The sequence below is a fragment of the Grammomys surdaster genome, unplaced genomic scaffold (genome assembly GCF_004785775.1).
Source record: "Grammomys surdaster isolate TR1022 unplaced genomic scaffold, NIH_TR_1.0 806, whole genome shotgun sequence".
Classification (NCBI taxonomy): Eukaryota; Metazoa; Chordata; class Mammalia; order Rodentia; family Muridae; genus Grammomys; species Grammomys surdaster.
The window spans coordinates 730336-755920 of NW_021605225.1; the positions used below are offsets into that span (position 1 = coordinate 730336).

Below are 25585 nucleotides of genomic sequence, written 5' to 3' on the forward strand. Positions count from 1 at the left end.
AGTGTCATCCCCTTCCCTACGTTCTGCCTTTTTGTGTTTATAACCCCTGTGTGAATGAGTAAAAATAACGATTTGAAAATAAATAAATAAATAAATAGATAGATAGACAAAAAACAGCCAGTGCAAGGTAGTTTATTATCGTTATTATTATTGTTGTTGTTGTGTTGTTGTTGTTGTTATTTGTGTGTGTGTGTGTATACATGGATGCTGGTGCCCAGAGCCAAGGAGGTCAGAAAAGGCACTGAATCCTCTGGGGTTGCAGCTATAGGCAAATGTGAGGCACACCCGGTAGGTGCTGGGAATCAAAACTCTGGTCCTTTGCAAGAGTAGCAAGCACCCTTAACCACCTAGCTATCTCCGCAGCCTGAAGATTTTATTTTCAAACACTGGGATGTTCACATAATTGTTCTCTAAGCAAAACTCTCTTATATGTAGGAATCCTCTGAAAAAACTAACCAAAACCCAAGAAGCTTCCAAAAAACAACATGCAGGTCCACTTCTCTGAAATAGGATGGCCTTTACTGGGTAAGGGCTCTTATAGCCAAGCCTGAGGGCCTGAGATCAATTCCTGGGACACATAAGATGGAGGGAGAGAGCCAGCTCCTGGAGGTTGTCCTCTGGGCTCTTGTGTCTGGTGTGTACACTTGCCCCCTAAAATAAATAAAATGTAGTAGAAATAAAATAGGCTGACACTGTTTTGAGCATATGACAGGGTACAGGATGGAATCCTGGCTACGACTATGCTAAGCATGTCTTGTATCACTGAGATCAAGGATGATCCATGAATTAAAATAAATGAAAAAGTTTAGTGTTTACATGTAGGAATCAAAGCATTAACTTAAACCTGGAGAGATCACAACATATTGGATGCATTCAACCAGGTTTTGTGAGGAACTTATGCTTCTGTAAATATACATATCCTAGTCTGTGGACCTGGAAAACATGAGATTTGGATTGTTTGCAAATGAAGGTTGGGATATAAAATTTAGCTCAGTCACTGGCACGGGGTCGACTCTCGGCAAAGTCCCATTACACTTGTGAGAATTAGCTGGGACTAATGTCAAGAAAAGGAATTAGCTTAATGCTTGGGGTAATCGTTGACTCAGATGAGTGTCATGCGATGAATTACAATAGCCCAAGGCAAATAAGAAAAAGAAAAAAGTTATTTGTTCTAGAATTAAACTGTGCAATATGACTCTGATTCTAAGCAAAATAAGCTCTTGAACAGCTAGGTGGCTGAGTGTGTGTATTTATGTGTGTGCATGTGCAGTGTTTGTCATGCCTCCTGTTTTGTACCTTGATCGCTCTTTTTAAAGAATTAATACCTCAGTATTAATTTTAAGGAGAAAGTTAAACACTCAAAGAGAAGCACTGTCAGCTTAACCAATCTCTGCACACAGCCTAGCGGGGTGATGTCTGTGGTGGGAGAGTCTCATAAGAACCAGCTTGCCCTCATAACATAGGTAACATACACTGAGCAGTTAGTGGGGATTTAATATCATTCCATGGATTAGCAAGTCCTAAATTTTAATCTGATCTTTGAAGAGGCAACAAGGGATGTAGAGAGGCGGTGCCATTGACTGAAATAAGTCCCATTACTTCAAGAAAGGGGAACTGTTTTAATAAGAGGAAACCTGTAGGATCCTCTTAGGTTTAAACTGTTGTTGTCTCACAATTTCAAATAATCCTAGCACGTGTAAAGTGGGAGATATCTTACGAGAAATAAAGCTAGCATGCACTGTATGCTATGACATCAGTGAGAAATAAAGCTAGCATGCACTGTGTGCTATGATATCAGTGAAGGAATAGATCGCCTAAGCATGGCTTATAGATGTAGCTGATAAGAAAGGAGAGATTCTGATTTGTAGCAACCTGATTTGGAGAGCCAGATCTCCAGTGATATCTTAGGTTTTTAACTCATTGTTTATATGCATACGTATTGTCTTCTGTAACAACCTGTTTCTACTTGTCTTTTAAAATAAGTAAACAATCAACAAACCCTAAGGATACCTAAAATTGGCCAGGAATGGAGGAAAGATTTAAGAAACATTTTGAATGATAAAGAATGTAATATAAACTTCTTTAAATAAAATTTGGTGGTTGTTACAAGGAAACAAAGCATTTCACTCTTCTGACATGAACTGAACTCTGGGATACGCTCTCAATCATTATGTTCATGGCTCAATAGACATCTCTCTGTCTGTCTGTCTGTCTGTCTGCATGTGTGTGCTCCCATGTGCATGTAGTATATGCATGTGTGTGCACAGCCACACTTGATTCTGTATGAATGTATGGCAGCCAGACATAGGTGTTTTCTTTGCCACTCTATTATTATTATTATTATTTATTATTTTGAGAAAAAAGTCCTACTCCGAACCTGGATCTCATTGTTTGGGCTAGACCGTGGCCAGGGAGCCCCTAAGATCCACTTGTCTCTGCCTGTGCCTTCTCTATGCTACAGTTACAGATGGGTGCTGCCATGCTTGGATTTTCACAAGGGTGGTGGGGATTGATTCATTCATTCATTATTTATTTATTCTTCAAGACAGGGATTCTCTGTATAGCCCTGGCTATGCCAGACTCTCTTTGTAGACCAGGATGGCTCAAACACCCAGAGATCCACCTGCCTCTGCCTCCTAAGTGAGGATTAAGGGTGTGTGCCACCACACCCAGCAAGTACTCCTGTTTTGCAGCAAGCACTTTATCTACTCATCCATCTTTGCAGCCTCTCAATAGACATCAGGATTAATACTTTGTCATTGTTTAGATGGACTTTCACAAATGCTGAGCTAATTATGAAAAGGTTATCAAACTCTGGTGATGATGGGTTATATAAGGAGAATGAATCCTATGGTAAATAACATTAAAACAAATGATTCCTTTTTATTTTGTTGAGAGAGAGAGAGAGAGAGAGAGAGAGAAGGACGGAGGCAGGCAGAGAGAGAGATAAAGAGAGAGATAGAGATAAAGAGAAAGAGAGAGAGAGAGGGAGAGAGGGAGAGGGAGAGAGGGAGCGAGGAAGGGAAGGAGAGAGAGAGAGAGAGAGAGAGAGAGAGAGAGAGAGAGAGAGAGCGAGCACATGTACCATGGTATGTATGTAGAGGTAAGTGGACAACTTTTCCAAAGTTAGTTGAAGACACTACATGCTTTGGTTGCACAATGTGAAGAAATAAATCTGGAACTAACTAGGAAACTTACAGTGTCAGAGGGTGCTAATAGGCCATGGGAGCGGGGTGCAGGGGCACACCAATGGTCTTACCCAGTGCTGGACCTGGCATGCTACAATACTAGCCTGACAGAACAGATGTACCCACAGGTGTGTTGGTGGCATGACTGTTAAGTTGTTAAAATAATAATCCCACTTGCTGGTTGAATCTGAGGCCTGCTCTATGAGAAGGAACTTAAACCTTAGCGAGCACCAGCCCTGGGCTAGTTTTCAGAAGAAGAACCATTCTGGTTTCTTGAGTAGATACTTATAAGACAACCTTAGCTACAACTACTTTGAGAAGCCTCTCTTGCCTCCTGATCCTCAGAAACTGTGTGAGATAAGGTACAATTCTTTTAGATGTTCAATTTGAGGTAATCTTTATGCAGCAATAGAGAACAAACTTAACAAAAAATATAAAACTGAAAGAAAATAGGGTACTAATCATTGAAAGAAGAAAAATAAACGAGAGAATGAAAATGTCCCCTTCACGTTCAGTTATAAGTGAGTATATGTGTGAAACTTCACTAACCTTGAACGGTTTTTATTATTACTTTTATATTTATGAAGAAGCTTAAGTATCAAATGAAACTAGATGGTGCAGGCCTTTAATCTCAGCCCTCTGGAGGTAGAAGCAAGCAGGTCTCTGAGTTCAAGGCCAGCCTGTTCTACAGAAGGAGTTCCAGGACAGTCAGGGCTATGCAGAAAAATCTTAAAAAAAAAATCAAAACCAAAAATAGAAAAACAAACAAACAAACAAACAAACAAACAAAAAACTAAAAGCAACCAAACCAAACAAAAGCAAAACAACCCCTCCACACAAATGAAGAGACCAGAAACTTAGCATCAGTTTAATAACTATTAGAGCCATAGAAAGATTCTTTTTAAAAAATAAGATAGTTGGTTAGTTAATGCTGTAAATGTTCAGAGTGTATACCTTTTTAGAAGAAACACACTTTAAAGAAGATGTTACCTTACAATTTTTCAAAAGAACACTACAATCTTCAGTCCCACAGAATTGTCACTGGGACCGACATAATTTGCTTTATTGCTTAGGCAGAAAATATATCAGTGTTGGATCATCTCCTTGTCAATGAATCAAAGTGTTATCCAGGGGGTGGCCCCATTATGAGCAAAGTAGGTCACATCTTGTCTCTCCATCTCTCCAGGATACAGACTCTATTCCTTGTTGTGACATGGCCTGCTGATTTCCAAACTGTTTTTATCAGAGCACATTAAGCCATGCTAATCATCTTCTCTCAAGCACAGAACATTTTGTTTCTCTGCTCACAGACTGTTATTTCTAGAAGTGTTTGCTGACCAGCTGCAGATTGATACTAATTTGTCTGTCTGTATCTGTCACACCTTTTGTTAATTATGGAATTTTAATAATTTGTTTTTGGTCAATGACACTACATGGCTCTAACTACAGTGAAGTCTGAGCATTCTGAAAAGGGTTATGAGTATCCTCACAGCTGGGTGCTCTCTTGCTCCAGGTCTCATTTCAGTAGATAAGGGTTCTTTAGAGAAACTGAAAATGATGTTAAGAGAATCTGTTTTAATAGTGGATAGACTATGAACACAAAATAGCTTGCACAAGACTGTACAAAACATGCAAATTGTAAAAAAAAAACCTTCGTGTATTATACTACTTAGCTGATGGCAGGCAAGAATCTATATATATAAGTATATGTGTATATGTATAGTTGTTAAGGCTTAGTGTTTTATACAATCAACTCGGTCTTTATACAACCACAGAAGCCCTATGGTAGATGCTAGTACCACCCTAGTTATACAGACAAGGCAACTGACACATAGAGAAGCTAATTACACAAGCAGCTAATATGCAGCTAATATGAAGAGACATGGACTTGAGAATACACATTAGCCTTAAAGACTCACTCAGCCACCACCCTTGCAGAGCGGTTATGCACAGAGAAGTCAGAGCTTATGGGAAAACATGTATATTCTATGGAATTGCAATGTAAAATAATTTAAGTATTACAATGATTTGATATTGTTCTGGCTAACACACTAATAAAAATATCCCACCACATCATTTATATAGCAGGAGGCTCTTTCATTTTTCTGTCACAATACTGAGTTTCATTTCCTTCCACATCTGACCCTGAAGAATGCACATAGGAACTGTACTCGAGAAACACATTCTCCAGTGAGGTGACGGCAAAGGTAAAGACTCCTAGAATATTGTGTTTTGGTTTATTCTAATTTCTTTTAAATTGAGGATCTATTCATGTGAGACCATAGTAAATCTCTGTACTTCTACAGGTTTCACCTTCACGTTGACCTTCAGCTCACTACCTTTCATATAGAGCACACTATGCTCACTTCCACCTGCACGAATGAAAAATACTGTTTCCTTACAGTTTATTTATTCATCTGACTTAATTTTTAGCACTATAGTTTGAATTGTGTCCTTCCTCTTCCTAGATACACTGACACCCTAACCCTCAATATCTCTGGATGTGATCCCGTTTACAAATAGGCTTAGTGCAGCATCTCCATTAAGATGAGGTCACACTGGAGCAGGATGGGCTTCAAGGCACTGAGTGTGTTTACAAAAGACAGCCATGTGAAGAGAGAGAAACACATAGAGGGAACAGTGTGACATGGTGACCAAGGCTAGGATGATGCATCTGCATGCAAGTCTAAGACCCCCCAGGACTTCCAGAAGTTAGGGGAAGGTGGAAACAGATTATTCTGGAGGCTTCCAGCAGGAATACAACGCAGTCAAGTATGGAACTAGAAAGTTTCCCTTGAACAAATGCTCCAGTTGCAATGAGTTATTTTTTGTAAGCTCATACTGCTAAGATAATCTAATCAATAATAAAGTAAAAATAAGTCACATCTACATCATTAACAGGAGTCGCTCACCAATTAAAATGTTAGAAAAAACAGCACTGTTTCCATAGATTGTGGGCTGAAAGCACAACTCTGATTCATTGATCCACAGATGCCACACCCTTAGTTCTAAACTTGCTGAATCAGAACGCAGGGTTACAGATCTAGAGGGTACATAGAAACTTTGTTGCCAGCCCTGGTCTCTCTCTTTGCTGTTTTTCCAAGTGCAGCAAGTTCACCAGACACATCTAATCATCTTCTGTGACGGAAATTAGTCTGATCTTTTATGTCCTTAGATATTAGTGTCTGCTATGGCTTTTGGAATTAAAACGCTACCATCACTCTACCCGTGCATCATGTACTGAGTATCGGCTTGTGCTTTTTTCTTTTTCAATATTCTCATGGTATGGGGTTCTATACCTCACTGTGGTCCCCATGCCACTGAACATTCATGACAACAGACACTTATCTGGGTGGAAACTGGTCTTTAGAAGGAATATGGAACTCTTCAGACCCATGAAACATGCTGGAATTATGGGCTCCCTTTTGGTTTTCTTAACTACTGTAGGCGCTAGATCCCTTTGAGCTTTAGAAATTCAAAAGATCTCCATCTCAACAAAGCTGCAAGGGATTGGCAGGGAAGTGTTTGTCAACTTAATGAACTTGAAAATTAAAAACTGGTTGACTATACTGGTGAACTAACTCATTTATGTTGATGGACCTCCGGGTGCCTATTTTCCCCCTCTTACACTTTGGTGCCAAATGTGCTCCCATTCACATGCCAAACTTGAATGCTCAATGTTATATTTGAAAGTGGGGCTTTGGGGAAGTGGTTAGGTTGTACAGGCTAAGCTTCATGGATGCTATCAATGTCCCTCCTTTTAAAGACCCCAGAGAGACCCCTCTGACCTTTTACCATGGAAGATGCTAAGAAAACGGTGGGCTCTGCCTTAGGAAGCGAGCTGTCATCAGATCTACTGGTATCTTAACCTTGGAATGTCTAGCCCCAGTCTCAAGGGCTATGAGAATTAATTTCTGCTGTTTAGGAGTCTCCCGTCTGTGTAGTCTTTTACAGCACCCTGAACAGAGGAAGACACTTGTCCTTTGAAGTAGACAAGGAGCTCAGCTTAAACTACAAAACAGCTCTGAAATAGAGTCCTGTGTCTGCACTTGGGTCCTTCCAAAAAAGAACAGAAAACTGAGACTTATGTCTCTAAGACAATTTCATTAGTCAACTGACTGATTGATTGATACTGTGGTAATTGGGATTGAACCCGGGCTTTATACTCTACGGCTTCCCCCTTCAGAGTAGGTGAGGTTACAGTCATCCATAACTGTGCCTGGGTTTGCTATGTTGGTTCCGTAAAATGAAGCTATCACATGGTTTCTAAGAGTTGTCTGGGATGCGGTGGTCTAGGTATGGTAGAATGATATGTGATATTTTCCTCATGGTCTCAAAGCTAATGCCAAAAACATGACTTATGTTTCAGTTTAGAGGCTGGAGAGATGGCTCAGCAGATAAGAGCATTTGGGGCTCTTGCAGAGGATCAGAGTTCAGTTCCTACCACCTACACCAGGGCGACTCAGAACTGCATGTAATTCCAGTTCTAGGAGATCTGATGCCTTTATCTGAGTTCTGGGGGTAACCTGCAGCCATGCATGCTCGGTGTGTGCATGCGTGTGCGTGTGCGTGTGCGTGTGTGTGTGTGTGAAAGAGAAATACATAATAAAATAAATATTTTTTAAATGTTGCAGTTTTAATTTTATAGCTGAGAATAAAAGGTATTTTCATTTTGCTATGCTGTAGAAAGTAAGAAGGTATTCACACCTGCTGCACTCTCAAAAGATGTGTTTCTCCAACAGAATTCACAAAGATTCAGGATGAGTAGATTCTGGGATTCCTCATAGTTTTCTCCTTTGAAATTGAAGCATTCTTACGTTCCTATTAAGTATATCATGTACACCAAGCAATAGGAAATAGTCTGAGACAAGGAGGGGCCAAATGCAGCCACTTCTGGGGACTATGTGGGACCAAGCTGCTCAAGCCTGTGCCTACCTACAAAAATCTCAACATGGAGGACATCTTGCCCAGCCTTGCCCAGGATAAAAAATTTTCCCAGATGCCCAAGGCCACTTTGTTCCTTTAAACTGGTACAATAAAAAGCTACAGTGCTCTGGGTTATTTAACAAAGTGGGACACTATATCTTAAAGTCTTTGAGTACAACATATGACAGATGAATGCCTTGCTGGGAGCCACGCTGAGCAGGGACCTGCCATGCTGACAGAATCGTAGTATTGGTACAGACCCCAGACTCACTTAAGCATCTCAATTGTGATGAAACAGCTTGAGTCACCAAATCTTTGTGGTTTGATATACAGTTTGAAATCACCTGGGTGTGCTTACACGGCACACGGGAGCAGCATGACCTGCAGATGCTCGGCAGCTGTTTGAATATTATCATTTTAATGACAGAAGAACAGCCCATGATAAATGGCTGGTACATACTGTAAACTCATTTCTCAATAGGGAAACACCTTAATAGGCTTGTAAAGGAAAATACAACACAACACAAAACATACTTCTCAGCCCTGAGTGAGTTTGCTTCTGTAGGAAACAAGGTTAAAGGCATTGAGTACAAAAAGCACCAGAGGGTGATTAGCCCATTTCAGGAAGTAAAAGACATAATAATTCCATCTTAATCTCCAAAAGACAAAAGAGGTATGAGTGCTTTCAAATGAGTTATCTGAAACACTGGGGTGACTTCAGGGTGCTGGAAACAAAGTTTTTCTGTTGCAAATTGTAAAGCATTTACCTTGAAATGTATTAGCTGATTTCTCTTCCTTTCCCATCTAATTGCATACTAAGTATCCATGAAAAATAGGTCCTAACAGTACTTTATGACTCAATACTTACCTGGGAAGAAATATACACATTACTTAACTACATGTTTTGGTGTTAACATCAGTTCTTTTGAACTTGATTTTCTTCTAGCCATCCCTGCTGTCATTTCTGAGTCCTCTCTGTTTTACTTGTGTGTGCCTCAGTTTCTCTGACATGTTCATTATATAGGGCACTGCCACTTACTGTATTCCATTGGCTGCCAATAATTGTTTTCACATGAGCAGGTCAGAGAGGTTCTAGATTTGCATGGGAGCCTGTGCCTATTTTTACCACTCATTAACAGCATTCTAAGCAAGTTACTTAACTTTTGTCTCAATTTCTTCATTTGTAACAATGTAACAATCAACTCGCCTCTTGGGCTTGTTTCTATAATTAAACAATATTCTTAATGTAAAGCTCTTGGCAGAGCAAAGAGCTGAATAAAAATAATTGTTAGCTTGGCATTATCCTCCATAGTAACTATTCTCATTTTATAGCTGGCTAGATAGGAGCCTAGGGATGCTGGATGACTTGCTCTGAGTAATTCAGTTATTTGGCAGATGCATAAGCCCAAGTTTCCTAGTCTCTGTTTGCTAGGATACTCACTCACTGCCTTCAGGAATACTCCAAAGAACAGTGCTGTGGAACTGAAAATTATGGGATCATTCTATTTTGCATGTTAAAGATGGTAGTTTCTAAGGGCAGAAGAAAGTCAACAGGATAAACTACTTCTTTGAAGTTTTTGTAGTGGAAAAACACAATCATATAATTCATTTAGTGAGGCATTAGTGAGTAACTATGACGGACTAAAAATGAAAATTATGATAGGTATCAAGGTACCATGGGGACAGAAATACACATAAGATTCCCTTCTCACAGAGCAGAGGCTCTGAGTCTGGGGCATTACCCATCACTGTATATGATTGGGGAACCTGACCATTAGCTGTCATTGGAGAAAAGATTGCTATGGTAACCCACAGAATGGTTGAGCTCCAAATAATGACAAAAGAGACAGGGACAATGCAGTGACAGCAAAGTTTATGACAGTGATAATGAGCTATAAGCATCCCTCAGTAGAAAGGGAGAGGAAGGTGACAGGATGTTTACCCAGAATTCCATTTACCACACCCTCCTGCCTTCCTGCTGTCCCTTGTCTTAGAACTGACAGGAAAGATGAGTATGTAAGAGGTGGGAGGTGATCTGAAATACCAGGGGTGCAGCTTCCCTCAGGTGGTCCCCCCCGCCCCCGGGTTGGGATGGGTCTGTTCAGGGATGCTCTTGTTTCCCAGTCACCTACTCTCCGGTATGTGGTTCATCAAATTGGATATAGAAGGAACAGTTTCTATAGTTAATCAGTGATTCCAAATCTGGAATGACTTCATATTTTCCCCACAGAACATAACACAACACATCTTTCTCCTGCTAAAAATGTGTACATTTGCATGAGTGAATGAAGGGTAAGTCATGCAGAGAAACAAACAAACAAACAAACAAAAAAACCTTGGCGTTATTCTGTTTAGTCACACCTCAATATGCAAATCTATGTGCTTAAACATGTTTTTATGCATTTTGCTGTTCATGCTTGAAGCAAGTAGAATTTCAAATAAAGACATTTTTTTCCCTCAATGAATATATTGGAATCTACCCATCAAAGACAGTGTCAAATCTTCAAAAGAGTTTAAGAAGCTTATGACTGTCCTGATTGTACTGATTAGCTTGGAGCATCTGGGATATACTTCCTATTAGTAACGTTGTTCTTATAAGTAGCTGGTAAACATGTAAGAACAACAATAACAACAGCAGTGGTAACAACAAATCCAGTTATACTTTGGATTCAACTTGCTTTGCTTTTGCTCAGCGTAGCATTTTACAGCTGGATTGTCCAAGGTTCTTAAAAGTGGTATGAATGCTTTTGAAAGTGTAATTTGCTCCCCAAAGTTTCAGGTTAGTTCCTAACTGAGATTTCTGGACTCAGGTATGTTGTTCTCTACCTGTGACTCTAAAGAAAAAGAATTTAGGACACTCCCTATTGAGAGGTTTTGTGCATAGCCTGCCCCAGGCACCTCCTTGGAAGAGGCTGTGGTTAATTTGAATATGCCAGGTCTGTTGTCTGTTACAGACCCTGGTCCACTGTCATAGCCTCTCCTGGATCATCTTCCCTTCTTCTTTAGAACAGGAGCTTTCTAAGAACAAACGCCCAAATTTTCCACACTTTAGGATGTTAAAAAGAATAATGATTTTTATAGTACTTGTAGAGCAGCAGATTTAAAGGTAGGCTGGTGTCTCTAACCCTTGATTGTATGCCTCTGAGAGAAAAATCCGGCAGAAAGAATATAGTGAAGACCAAAGCATCTGGGATCGCTACAGTGTTGGAATGAATTGTCATCGGAAGCACCAAGTTCAATTAATAGACACCTTTTAATATGAACCCACATCTTCAATCTTACTTCCATCTCCCTTTGAAACTTGTCCTTTCTGTTCTCAATCCTAGAGGCAGTACAATTCTTCACCGACATCACCATTGTTAAAATTTTCAGAGAGCCAAAAAGAGAAAAATGTGAAAAAAATCAATAGAAAAATGTGAGGGAGCTTTAAAAGTCATAATATATTGAGAGTTGGAAATAAAGTACAAAGTGATTTAAGATGGAAAAGATGGACAGGGCAGTACAGGGAGAGAGGAAAGAACAGACTCCTTCCCACTCCTTTTGTATCAATGAATTAAAGTGAAGAATGTCCTGTCTGGAATCAAAACACACACACACACACACACACACACACACACATTCATGCCACACTCACATATACAGCATGTGCATGCACACACACACATACATGCATGTACACACACAAACACAGACAGATACACACACACACACACACACACACTGAGTATCCTTAATTTGAAAATCTGATGATTCAGGGATGGTTCAATATATACAAGTAAGTAAATACCATGAGCTGTATAAGACAAACAAAACTGACTGAAAGACAAACAAAATCACACAGTCATCCTTAGTGGTGCACACAAGACCCTTGACTGCTGAAATGAAGCACAGTCCAGGCCTTGTTCCAGGTTGTTTTAGGTCTCAAGAAAGTCACCAACAGACTCTACTTCTGTCCATTCTTGGTTTAGATTTTGAGGAAATGAGGTTGACAGACTTCAGACTGTCTAATTGAACACCCTGGAGACAGAGTATAACAACTATTCCAAACACTGTTAGAAAGGGCTTTCCTATAGACCAGTGATTCTCAACCTTCCTAATGCTGCAACCCTTTAAAACAATTCCTCATGTTGTGGTGTCCCCCAACATAAAATTATTTTTGCTACTACTTTGTAACTGTAATCTTGCTATGGTTATAAATTATAATGTAAGTATCTGTGTTTTCTGGTGGTCTTAGGTGACCCCCATGGAGGTCACGACCCACAGGTTGAGAACCACTGCTATAGACTGACTCTCCTCTGTAGTGGCAAGCTGGTGCCTTGCTGTTCCCAAGGGTAAGCAGGATGAGGGAAGACCTTTTTGGAGTTGAATTACACCTTGAGGAGTCTGTAGAGCTAGATGCAATAAAATGAATGGGTGCTCTACTTGCTGCATATGCCTTGAAGAAGGCTGGTTTGTTGAGGTGCTTGTATTAATTTGCAATATTCAAAAAAGAAAAAGTCAGTATAGAAGCAGGCAGCAAGATGATGCTTCATGGAGAAGGATCAATGGCCAGTGGCAGTTTCCTAGGGCTGCCTTGGTAATGTACCACAAAGGGGGGGGTATAAGACTCAGGGAGGCTGTTTTGGAGGCTCTACGTCTCAAATCAAGGTGTTTTCTGGCTGTGCCATCTTTAAAGGTTCTTAGAAAGCCTACTCTCTCATCTCTTCCAGTTTCCGGGGCTCATGAGGTTTCTAGGTGGCTGTAACTTTAAGCTTTGTACATCTCTGCTTCCACAGGGCCTTTCAGAGTTCTCTTGTCTTCCTGTAAGTACACCAGTCTGGCCTAAATACAAAAACAAATAATGAGGTCTTTAAGTTATATCCACAAAGATTCCCTTTCCAAATATTATTCAGGGGCCATGGGGTGACCTGGGTTTTCAGAGACCTTAGTATCAACTGCACTGACAGAGTTGGAACTTTTCCAGAAACGGTAGAAACTGGATCAATGAGCCACCCACTTAGCACTTATTCATTAAAATTAGCAGGGCCTTTCAAGAATGCTGTTGACTCAGGAAGTGGGACATAGCATCTTTATTAAAAAAAACCACAGCTTAACACACATGCCTTTCCCTAACTGTTTGTGGTTTGATCCAATGTGTCGATGCTACAGAGGGCTGCAGACCACAGTGACTTGTTCTGCCAATGACCTGGAGGTAGGTTTATACCCATAGAACTCCTAACTCCTACCCACTCAGTAACCACCACTTTCAGAAAGAGCATCCTTTCTGTGATTTTTTTTTTTTTTGTTGTTGTTCAGATGTGTTTTGTAAGTAAGAAACGTATGTGAAAAAGGACATTAGTTCCTGATACTTTAGGAACAGGATGATCGCGGGAGGTGGAGGGAGGGGGGACCTGGGAGAAAGAGAGAAAGGGGGAGGAAGTAAGGGGGACAGTATCAGGCACTGAAGGGAACGGGAAAGAGGTACAGAGGATCAGGAAATCAAATACAAATATGTAGTGGGGGAGGGAGGATGAGAAACTGGGGATAGCCACTGGAGGGTCTTAGATGCCAAAGAGACTCCCAGGACCCAACAGGGATGACTTTAGCGTAAATGCGCAGCGAAGGGGAGATAGGCACCGGCGCCTGGTTGAGGGATAGGGCCACTCACCCATCTCAAAGATTTTAACCCAGAAATGTTCCTGTTCAAAGGAATAACAGGGACAGAAAAAATGGAGCAGAGACCGAAGAAAGGGCCATCTGGGGACTGCTCCACCTAGGGATCTATCGTGTCCGCAAACACCAAACCCTGACACTGTTGTCGTTGCCAAGAGGCTCTTGCTGACAGGAACCAGATGTGGCTGCTTAGAGCCAACCATCAGACTGAGCCTGGGGACCCTGGTAAGGGAGCTGGCCGAAGGACTGGAGGAGCAGAGGGAGATTGCAACCTCATAGGAAGAATAAAGTCTGCTGGCTCTAGTCCCAGTGCTCCCAGGGACTAGACCACCAACCAAGGAGTGTACAGGGAGGGATCCACAGCTCCAGATACATATATAGCAGAGGATGGCCTTGGGTAACGTCAATGGGATGTAAGGCCGTTGGTCCTGTGGAGGTTTGATGCCCCAGCGTTGGGGGATGCTAGAACAGTGGGATGTGGGGGGAAAGAGGATGGGTGGGTGGGCAAGCACCCTCATAGAGGCAGAGGGGAGAATGGAGAGGGCAGATGTGGCATGGGGTTTTTTTGGAGGGGTAACCTGGAAGTAGGATGTAAACGAATGGAATGATTAATAAAAAAATATTCCCAGAATAACCAAAAAAAAAAAGAAAGAAAGAAAAGAGAAAAAGAAAAAAAAAGACATAGAATTCACTTTATTGTGAAATTTGCCTTCCTTTTGGTTTCCTGCAAATATTTAAATTAAAAAAGATTAGATGTACATTAAATTGTAAATATTTAATGTAATATACAAACAATATATTTTTATATTATTTATAAATATTTAAGATTATAAATATATACATCTATATTATATAATTATAATATTATATAAATATATGATATATAAAAATAAGACAGGAAACTTTTATTTTCTGAATTTATATACATTTTTCTAAAAGCATCTAATGTTTCTTTTTCTATTAAGACACGTTTGTCTTCTGTTGTATCTTTCCTTCTGACCTACGTAGGGAGAATGTGATAAGGTGCATTGTCCTAGTTACCTTTGTACCTAGGTGACAGGGACACCTAGCAAAAGAATTTAGGAGGGGAAGGCTTTATTTTATGGAGGGGTTTCCGTTTATGGTTATGAGGGAGGTTGGAGGCAGGAGGAGCTCTACCTGTCGAGGCAGAAACACAGGTAGCCGCTGTCCATCTGGCATGACCAGGAAGTAGAAACAGTAGGCCGGAACCAGGGACAGTAATATATCCCTAGCTATCTGCTTCTGCTAACTAAGCCCATTCCCTAAGCATACAGCCTTTAGAACAGGCCTACAGACAGGGGAGGAACAGTCAAGACATGAGTGAGACATTTCAGATTCAAACTGCCACATGCATACGTTATATTAAGACTGTTCCTGCAGGAGCTCACCCTTGCACTCTGACTAGATCAGATGTCCTGTCATGTGTTTCTATAAATCTTTTCCCTCTGCTCTGGCATTTATACCCTAATATTTCTGTCTTTCTCTGGAAACTACATGAAGAAAGGGTCTTTTGCTTGTCAGTTAAGAGCCTAGAATAGTTCCTATGTGTGTAAATGAATGACACTGAATAAATGAATGAATGAATGAAAAGCCACCAAAGAAAAGTTATTTTAAAATCACACTGAGTGAAGATATATTTAAAATTTTTGAGTACACGAAGTATATATAGAGAGCACTAAGTTCATCTCGTGTAATCTGACCACCTCAAATTCCTTGTTCCTCTGTACATGAAATTCTATTTTGTACTTAAGTCTATTATTAGCTATTAAGTGCAGAGAGACAGCAATCTTAAGAGCAAGTGTCTTGGATGCAGAAAGGTGTACACCATCATCTGTGCTGAGAGTGCACTGTGGCTCCCCTGTGTTTATGCTGTGGAAAGCAAAACAGAAGCCCTCACAGCTATTCAACCCTCTCAGTGCCTTGCTGTTCCCAGCCTGACACTTCTGCAAGACTTCCTTTCAGTAGTGGACACAGACCACTGAAGATGTTAATGAGGAAAAGCTTCTGTGTACACAGCTGGGAAGCAGTCCCCTTTTCTCACTACATATGCCATCTTACCATCTGTGGATAGATCTTGGGGTGCATGGTAGATGTTGAGAGTTGAATTGTACTTGACAAGAGAAGCCACTGAAATTCTGACACTCCCCCTCTCGACAACCAGAACCTCACAACCTGCCCTTAATTGGAACTAGGCCCTTTCCAGTCAGTAGGCTGGGTTGAAATTCTTACAAAAAGGGAAAACTCGAACACAAAGGCAGACAGACACACAGAATCTTCAAGAAGGATCATGTGAAGGGACACAGAGGTGGCCACTTGCAGAGGAGATCAGACAAGATAGTGATTGGGGCAGCATGCTTACAAGTCTAGGAACTCTTGACACTGTCAGCAACTGAAAGCAGGAAGACAGCCATGTAATAGAGCCCCTCCCTTCAGTGTTCAGGAAGAGTGAGCCTGCCAGCCCCTGGTGCCTGGACTTCCAGTTTCCACAACCGTGAGCAGTATCTGTGTGTTTTTAAGCCACACAGTTTATGGTACTTTGTTATGACGGTTTTAAAAAAATTAATGTGGTTATCTATTTTCTCAGAAAGAATACATTGTTTATTTAAGGAATTCTGTAAGAACTGCCAGGTTAATAAGAAGCAAGAAAGAGGAGGCAGATAGAGGGAGAACAGTTACAAAGTAGGGAAGGGGGAAATTTAACTGGTGAAAACATGTGAACAAATGTACCAAGAATATTCATTGCCGACGAAACATTTTCGTTCTTTAATTGTATGGAGGGGGACTGACTCTCCATCTACAGAGGAAGCTGGAGGATGCGTACCCATGAGGAAACGAAGTGTGACTGGGACAAGTCTAGGCAACACGTAGTGTAGTATTTATTCCCTTCCTCTGTGTTAGAAGCAGAATTGGCATGGGATCAGGTAGTGAGTAGAGAGGTGAAAACCACCATCTTGATGGCTCAAGATGGAATGTGGTAATCGCCCTCAAAAAGCAGGAAGAACTCTGTATAGATAACAAGTAAAATCAATTAAAACTTTCCTTCCAGAAGAGTGCCTTGGTTATACTAACACCCCACCATCACAGACATCAGGAATTCTAGAGAGAACAAACAGTAAAGCATTTTTTCTCTGTAGCTCAAAGAGGCAAGCAGGAAGTCACCCCTGCTAGACAGGCGATAGCCTACAAGTATGAAATTCTGAATCTGGTCAGAGTTTGTCTCACAGAAGATCTAAGAGATGAGAAGAGGGTCCCTGTAGGCAGTAGAAATGTTGGCTAAGGGAAGGGCAGTCTGCCTAGGTGTCACATTTAATCAGGTAGCCATCCCATCAAGCTCTGCAGGAAGTCAGCCCTAGAAGTCACAGATGCTTTGGGAGACACCATGAAAATAACATGGAGAAGGGGGCAAGGCACAACGCCAGGTAAGAGGCTGTGATCGGAGAACGAAAAAGAGGCTGACTATGGTAGCTGCCTCTTGGATCAGAACACATGCTTCTTATCCTGTGGGACCATTCAGCTCGAAACAAACCCAGAGAATGGATGAAAACAAGGAGCAAGTGTTGTGCTGGTTATGGAAGGACTTTTTCGTAGTGGGCAGGGCATCTTATCTGTTTGGGTAGTGAGTTTCCTGTAAGGAAGACTTGCTCAAACAGGGGATAGGTAATTAATTAGCCCTTGATGTTGCAGGGGTAATTCAAAGACACAACAGTTGGATAGGATGACCAGTTAAGACCTATGAAGTCTAGCTTTCCACTTTGGAGGTTAAGGGAGGACCTTGAGAAAGACTTATTGAGGTGAAATGCTGAGCCAGCAGGAGTTAGTCAGGGTAGATGAGGGAGGGCCATTCTATCAGAGGGAACTGTAAATATCGATCCTGGACATTTGACTTGCTCTGGGAACTGGGAAAAGAGCAGAAGGGGAGTAATTAAAGTAAGATTGGAGAGAGCAAGAGAATGAGAGCGAGAGCAAGAGCAAGAGTGAGCAACAGAGGCAGAGAGAGAGAGAGAGAGAGAGAGAGAGAGAGAGAGAGAGAGAGAGAGAGAGAGAGAGAGAGAGAGCAGGTCACACAAAAGCCTTTGTGGGGTTGAACAGGGGAATATTGTATAAGGAATTCATAGTTTCCCACTCTTATAGGCTTAAAATGTCTGTTCACATAATGTTGATCATAACTTCTCATCCTCATGGAGATACAGAGATATACACAGACCTGGAGATACAGGAGTGATCTATAGGACCGAGTTTGATAGGCCTTAAGGATGAACCTGGTAAAAACCTCTGCCCAGAGAGGTAGAAGTTTTGTTAATGTTATTCTACCCTTGGGAACAGTAGGGACATTCGAAATTCCTATAGTGGTTTACCTTAAATGAAACATCAAAATGTGTATAAAATGTTGATGCCACATGTGATGTTATTTCTCTTTGGGTGTTCTGGAATGATATAATCTGATCTTATCAACACTATCTTGCATAACCCTGAATTTTGTGCAAAAAAAGTCCTAAAGTTAAAATATTATCTACCCATGAGTGGCAATGTCATACAATTCTTAAAAATCCACATTTGTACAGTCGTGAAGATTATCCATGGGTTCAGTGATTAAGTGTAGGAATGGTATCCAAGCACCTAATGTACCTCCTAACTGGTTTCCCTAGTATTCCTAAGAGTATCTGTGGAGGTTAGTCCTATGCTAAGGGCTGGGTCTCATAGATCAAAAGTCCTGTAGTGTGTGTGTGTGTGTGTGTGCTTCAAATTTTGCTTTAAGTTAGGAATACTGCTGCCTTCTAATATTATTCCATTTATCCAGTTACTGAGGAAGTTTTAGTGAAGCAAGTTTAGTATGATGCTCTGTTGCATACGCTATATGTGCCGATCTTCCCTTAATCATTCGTGTGTGTGTGTGTGTGTGTGTGTGCATGTGTGTGTGTGTGTCTCTCATCCCCCTTGATGACTGTACTTAAATCTCTGTCTAAACCTTTTATAATAAACTTCAACTGTACTTTAAAAACAGAAACCAAATTCATTTCAGGGATATTTGAATAAGCCTCTTGACATTTGGCTTAACTTGGATTGTTAAAATATAATCATACATTTACATAAATTTAGAAAATAGAAAATAAACTTTTTGTATAGACTGTACGGCTCAGAAACCGCTCCCAGACCAGCGTGCACGCTTCTTGCCTCTGAAGCACAATGAGCTGCATGTTTTCTCTGATTGCAGTCTCATGGCGACTTTCTTTCCCCACTCACTGTTCTTTCTGGGCTAAAGGATTGTCTTAATTTCTGGGCTAAAGGCTGTTGTCTTTAATTAAAACCCTGAGATATCTTGCTGAGATACCTTGCTTTTTAAAGAGTATGTTTTATATGGCAGGAAAAAAAAGAGAAAAAAAAAAGCCTTTTTAAAAAAAAATTTTTTTTTAAGTGAATCAACTTGTCTTTCTTAATTCCAGCGGTTACGGTTTGAACTTTAAAACAACATGTCTATGCTTTGTTATTTCTCAGAAGCACATATATGTACGTGTCAGGATTGTCAGGAGAATGGGACGTGGCTTACCCCTTTGGGGCTGATTTGGCTTTTCCAAACTCTGATCCAAGCTCCCACAGGCTGAGTCTTGGACCTACCAAGGTTTAAGTGCGAGCCACCCCTTGCTGCCATGGTCAGCAGTCTCCAGGTACAAGCTTTGGGCCACTTAGAAGGGCTACTACCAACCCTGTACCCCCAGCCCCAGATCGGATCCAGAAAACTGGAGCTCGACGCGGGCCCTTTCAGGCTCCTGCTAGGTCGCCCTTGTCCCCGAGGCGCGACTTTCCTACCTGCGCGTCCCGAAGCGGTCAGCAGCAGAAGCAGCATGGGCAGCAGCGGCGGCGGCGGGGCCGGGTGGCCAGGCGCCGGGGTCCCGGGAGCATGCATGGGCAGTCAGCTTGGGTCACATCTCGGGGAACGAGGCGTGGCCTTCCCAGGGCTCTCCAACCTCGGGACCCGGGCAATGGAGCCCAGAGTCCGGGCGCACGCCCAGCTCCCCCCGCAGGGTGTAAGAGCGAGGGTGGCTGTCTGGATTTCAGTTCCAAGTCCACAGGCTTCAAGGGGTGATGGAAGTCAGCGCGGATAAGGGCTCACCCCAGCACAGCAAAGTCTTATCGTCTTATCAGTCACTTGAAATGTCAGGTTTCATCCCGGAAGAAGCTGTAAGACTGAAATAGGTACATATTTCTCAACTTACTGTTGGCATGCTGCCTTACCTTGATCGGTATTCTCCAGCCCTAAGAGTGGAAATTGCTATCAGTAGATGCTAGTTGAAACTTCGACTTCTTTTTCAGCGATCAGTTCTCTGACATCTGCCTGTTAAGATAACTGTTATGTTTCTTGCCTTTCCTGTAGAAACTGGGTTCTTACTGATTCATATGTAATTCCTGAAAACTGTAGGAAGACTGTATGCTAGCAATATATTCTTTTTATACTAATGTTAGGACTTGTATGATTTTCTGTTTAAATGTGACTCATCCATAGCCTTAAAGGGGCTAGCTCAAGCACACGTATACCTTGCCTTCTCAACCTCAACACTGATATTTCTTGGGAGATAGTCTGTGTGCTCTCTTAGGCTAGAGATTGGGAGACAGCCAGATCCTACACTCTCTGGTGTTCTTTGTACTTGTGGGTGGCCAATCCAAGTTCACTTGTAAGGACTGATCTTTTATAGTAACAGACTCCTTAATGTCCTCGGGATGGCTCAGTGTAGCTCTCGGACTTACTAGGTTCGAACTCGGTAATGCTTCCTATGCATTGGAGAGGAGAGTTTCGTATCTTGTTATAAACCTGTCACCCAGAGCTCACCTCAGGGCTCTTCTTCAGCATCTTTATGTATTTTCATGGTGTTTGTTCTTTGTACCTTTACATTCTAACTTCCAAGCATATCTATTGATTTCAGGTAAAGGAATCATTGTCCTTCCCAGGCTAAATGAACTCCAGTGTATCCTCCAAAGATCTGAGAATTAACTAATCAAATGGATATTTTCTTCAACTTCTCCACATTACAACAGCTTTGTCACCATTTATCACAGTGAATCTCAGCTTATGAGACTAATGGACTAAGAGTTTATGGATTTTCTATAAAACAAAACAAACAAAAAGACCCTCATGAACTAGTAGCATCACCCCACAACTCCCACTTCCAAGCACTAACACCACCCCCACCCCCACCCCCACCCCCACAAGATACACATTTTTCTTTTCCATTTTAAGTCCTAAATAGTTTCCAGCTATGCTTAGCTTTGTCAATTTGACACAAATTAGGAAGAGAGTCTCAATCAGGAATTGTCTACATTGGGTTGATGTGTGAGGATATCTGTACTGGATTGTCTTAAGTTAACTGATGTAGAAGACCCAACTCACTACGGGCAGCACTATTCCCTAGGCAGGAGGTTCCATCCTGTGTAAGAGTAGAGATGTTGAACTGATACAACCAAGCAAGGGAACCTACACACATTCTTCTTTTGTCATCTTTCTATTGTGGATATGGTGTAACTTCCCAATAAAAATTTCTACCTTGACTTCCCAATGGTGAATGGACCTTAAAGTTGAATTGTAAACTTAAGTAATTCCCACCCTCAAGCTGTTTTTTTGCCAGGGTATTTTATCACAGCAACTGAAGTGAAACTACAGTACCTGGTATGATATATAATACTGATACTATGAAGTTAGTGATTGCTTCATTTGAGTCAGATACTACACTAAGGATTTGACATGTACTGACTCCTTTAAAGCCAAGAATCCTATGAAGTAGTCATACCACGCAAGTTTCAAAGAAAGCAGACAGGCTTGAACAGGTTTCTTCTTTAAGAGCAATAGGAGTGGAACTGGAGTTCTTACTCCAATTTCAAGTCTGTGTCTTTAATATTTTTCTTCTATGCCTCTTAAATTTAAGAAAATGAAGTGAATAACCTTGACATTTGAACTATACAGATGAGCAAGTCAATTGAAGTGTTGTGTAGCTGTTAATTTATGGCTCTAGATTGTAAAGTGTATAGTGAATGGGAGAAAAAAAGTTCATTCCTGAAAATCAAGTCGGAGGCAGGTTTGTATGAATATGACCACTTTTAAAGTCAACTTGAGTGAATAGCAGTTACAGGAGAAATTTGGTGAGGTGGAGTTATTTGTAACAGGTTGGGGGTGGGGGTGGGGTAAAAATGCAGAAAAGGGTATCTTGGGGAAGTGGTCAATATGCATCCAGGCCACATATGGTTTCTAAAGTTTTTTCAGTGTCCTGTCATTTGTTCTGTGTGGAATTTAGAAAGTCCTAGCATTGTTTTTGCATCATATCATCAGCTTAAATACAAATTTTATCTACTATCTAAAATCTTGTAAAATCCTATCCCTCCAACTCTTCCACAAAACCATTTTATTTAACAACGTTTCTTTTGGGAAATAGATTATGCTTTTTTTTTTTTTAAAAAAAAGTGAAATTCTTGGATATGCTCAGTGGCCAAGCACTCTGTTAGCTTTTATAAGTCCTTGTATTCAATTTTAGCCCTGAAAGAGATTTGCAACTTGAGGCATAATGTACAAAGGGAAAGAAGGAGCAGAGCAGATGTAGCTCTTTGAATCCTCACAAAGTGAATGAGCTCGTAAGTACCAAGCGAGGTCAAGGAGCAAAATACTGTTTCCACACCAGATACCCAGTTACCAGCTCTCATCTCAGAATAAGTCAGTGGATTCTCTCACATCTGGCTTCTTTCACTTAACTATACACTTACAAATGTGTGATGATTTGAATAAAAATGGCCCTATGGGCCTATAGGGAGTGCCTGTTTACTTCATGACTGTGGATATCTTAGAAGGCAGACTATGGTGTGCACTGGGTTTCCTTTACATTTTTCTGATGATGGATGACACTGAGAATTTTCTAAAGTTTTTTATCTTTTAACAATATCATACTTGTACAATGTATTGTGACTGTGTTCTCCTTGCATTGCCAGCTTTTATTCCCCCTTTGCTACCAACCTCTTTCTTTTTCCTAAGAGCATTTCTCCTTTCTCGTCAGTGTCTGTGTGTCTAGATCTCATGCAGGTGTCCACAGCTGCTGTGTGTTTGTGACTGTAATGGCCACGTGGTGTCAAGCAGGTAGCATTTTGTAGCATTCTTTTCTACCCTCTGGCTCACAGCCTTTCCATCCCCTTCTCTGCAATGCTCTCCATGTCTAAAGTGGAGCATGTAGATATCCTGTTTAGGGCTTTGACTGGCTGTGAATCTCTGCTTTGACTCATTGACAGCAGTGGTTTCTCTGAGTAGGGCTGACAATTGCATTAGTTTAAGGATTTAACTATTTATATCCTTATAAATACAAATATCTAGAAAGTAATTTAACTCTATGTCCACTTTATGAAACATCAACAGAAGATTGCTTCTGTGGGACCTGTAACCTCTCTAGCTATAGGTTTTTGACCAGGATTACAGTACCAAGCATGTGGAACAAATCTCAAGTTCAGTTTAAAATTGGTTGGTTACCCTCTGGAACCACATTGCCTCTATTGTAACAATGAGTGTACCTTACGTGGCAGAGTAGTATTGGTACACACAGAGACCACAGCTGAGTGAGATTATCAATTCTGACTTACCTCCACCAACCACCTGCCTAGAACCTCCCAGCACTCCAAACACCAGCCAAAAGGGAGGAAGCTTCCAGTGCAGTTCCACCTTGGTTTCACAGAGAAACACTTTTATCCAAAATGCGTAGTGTCATTGGCAAGGGGATCTTACTGTCTAGTTCTAGAGGGGCATGAAAGGGAGCTCTCAGACTTGTGCAAAAAGTTTATTAGCCATTTAAATTGTGAAGTTGAATGCCGATTGCCATCTCCAACGGGTCCCCAGGACACAAACCTCTAGATCAGTGAGAAAATTTTCAGGGAAGTTTAACTGACACAAACCTCTAGATCAGTGAGAAAATTTTCAGGGAGGTTTAACTGAAGAAGGAAGAATGACCATAACAGTGGGAGGTATCATCCTAGGTCCCAACTGAGTGAGGAGAGAGACAGTAAAGGGCACTTAGGCACAGTGTGAGCAGCTGCCTTAAGACCCTGCTGCTATAAGCTCCTTACCATGGTGGACTGCGCCCTCAAACAAGGCTAAAACAAATCCCTCCATCTATACGTTATTTCTGTTGGGCATTTTGCCACAAGAATATAAGAATGTAATGACCACATGGAGATACTTTTTCATGAGGGATTTTCTTGATTTTTTTCAGATTGTCTTGCTATGTTTCTATTGATTTGTTGTATATGTGGATGTGGGGGCCAGGAGTGTGTTTGTACTGATGCAGGTGTGTTCAGAAGATGGTCTTCTGAATGGGGAAGGCAGACACAAAAGAACACAGACCTCTGTATGGTCCTGCTAACAGGAAAGTCAAGAGCAGCTGAACAAATGATAAAACAAGTTGAAATAGTGAGTTCCTGTGAGGTGCGGCTGCTGAGAGTATGAGGTGCCTTCTGGGGGTCTGGAAACAGCCTGCAATTTGATCTAAGGATGGTACCATATTTGTGTGTGTATCAAAATAAAATATTGAGATCAATGTGCTTTATGTATATTATCTATCTTATATCTTAATTTAAAATAAAAAAACTAATTTCAGCTGGTTGATTTGTAGGAACTGATAAATTATTGCATTAATATAAAAATATAAAGAATAAAAATGATTAAAGTACTTAAACGTTTAAATACTTGAAGTACTTAAACAATGTAAAAGGAAATTTTCTGTTGACACACGCATGAAGTGTTGTATATTAAAATAATAATAGATAAACAGATTTATAGGCCAGAACATTGCCCATAAACAAACCTATTCATTAATTAGGATATCTTTTTGATTCATTCATATTTTATCTTCTTTTTATTGATACTGTGTTTCTTTTTTTAAAAGATGTATTTATTTATTATGAATACAGCATTCTGTCTGCATGTGTGCCTGCAGGCCAGAGGAGGGCATCAGAACCCATTACAGATGGCTGTGAACGACCATGTGGTTGCTGGGAATTAAACTCAGGACTTCTGGAAGAAGAGTCAGTGCTCTTAACCTCTGAGCCATCTCTGCAGTCCCCTGCTAGTGTGTTTCATAAGCTTTTTTCCCTCTTCTTGCTACACATCCCAGACTAGACTCCAACTTACTCTTCTCCTGTGTGCATTTTCTAGGTTCTTGGATCATTGAGATGTGCTACCTTATTTTAGCTTCCTTAACCTTCTTTTCTTTTCTGAGGCAGCGTCTTACAATACATCCAGGCAAGCCTTGTACTCATAGTGTTCTAAGCTGGTTTTAAACTCTGATTCTCTACCTCAACTTCCCAAGTGCTTCCATCAAAAGTGTGTGCTACCATGTCCAGCATTCTATAAAATGTAATGTCTCTATTCATTCTTTTTTAGCCTAAAAGCAAAAATGACATCCATTCCCATATCCATCCCATTCTTCTTCCTCTTCTGAGATAATGGGATGAACTGGGTGGACATATCACATAGCATGGAACACATCACACAGCATGGAACACATCACACTGCATGGGACACATCACACTGCATAGGACACATCACACTGCATTGTAAACATCACACTGCATGGGACACATCACACTGCATGGGATACATCACACTGCATGGAACACATCACACATTATGGGACACATCACACTGCATGGGACACATCACACTGCATGGAACACATCACACTGCATGGAACACATCACACAGCATGGAACACATCACACTACATGGGACACATCACACTGCATGGAACACATCACACTGCATGGGACACATCACACTGCAT

At 41.0% G+C, this 25585-nt stretch overlaps 1 protein-coding gene across 2 annotated transcripts in view; it reads right to left on the bottom strand.

Moving 5' to 3' along the window:
- Positions 1–19737, bottom strand: part of Il20ra (interleukin 20 receptor subunit alpha) — a 37524-nt gene extending 17787 nt beyond the window's left edge. Inside the window, exon 1 of one of the 2 annotated variants that reach the window (XM_028782617.1) lies at positions 19593–19737. In XM_028782617.1, the coding sequence (XP_028638450.1) occupies positions 19593–19689 (97 nt within the window). In that variant the 5' untranslated portion in view covers positions 19690–19737. Of the gene's footprint in view, positions 1–2397; positions 2420–19592 lie in introns of those variants that run through there. The other variant, XM_028782618.1, reaches the window with a different exon arrangement.
- Positions 19738–25585: the final 5848 nt, after the last annotated feature.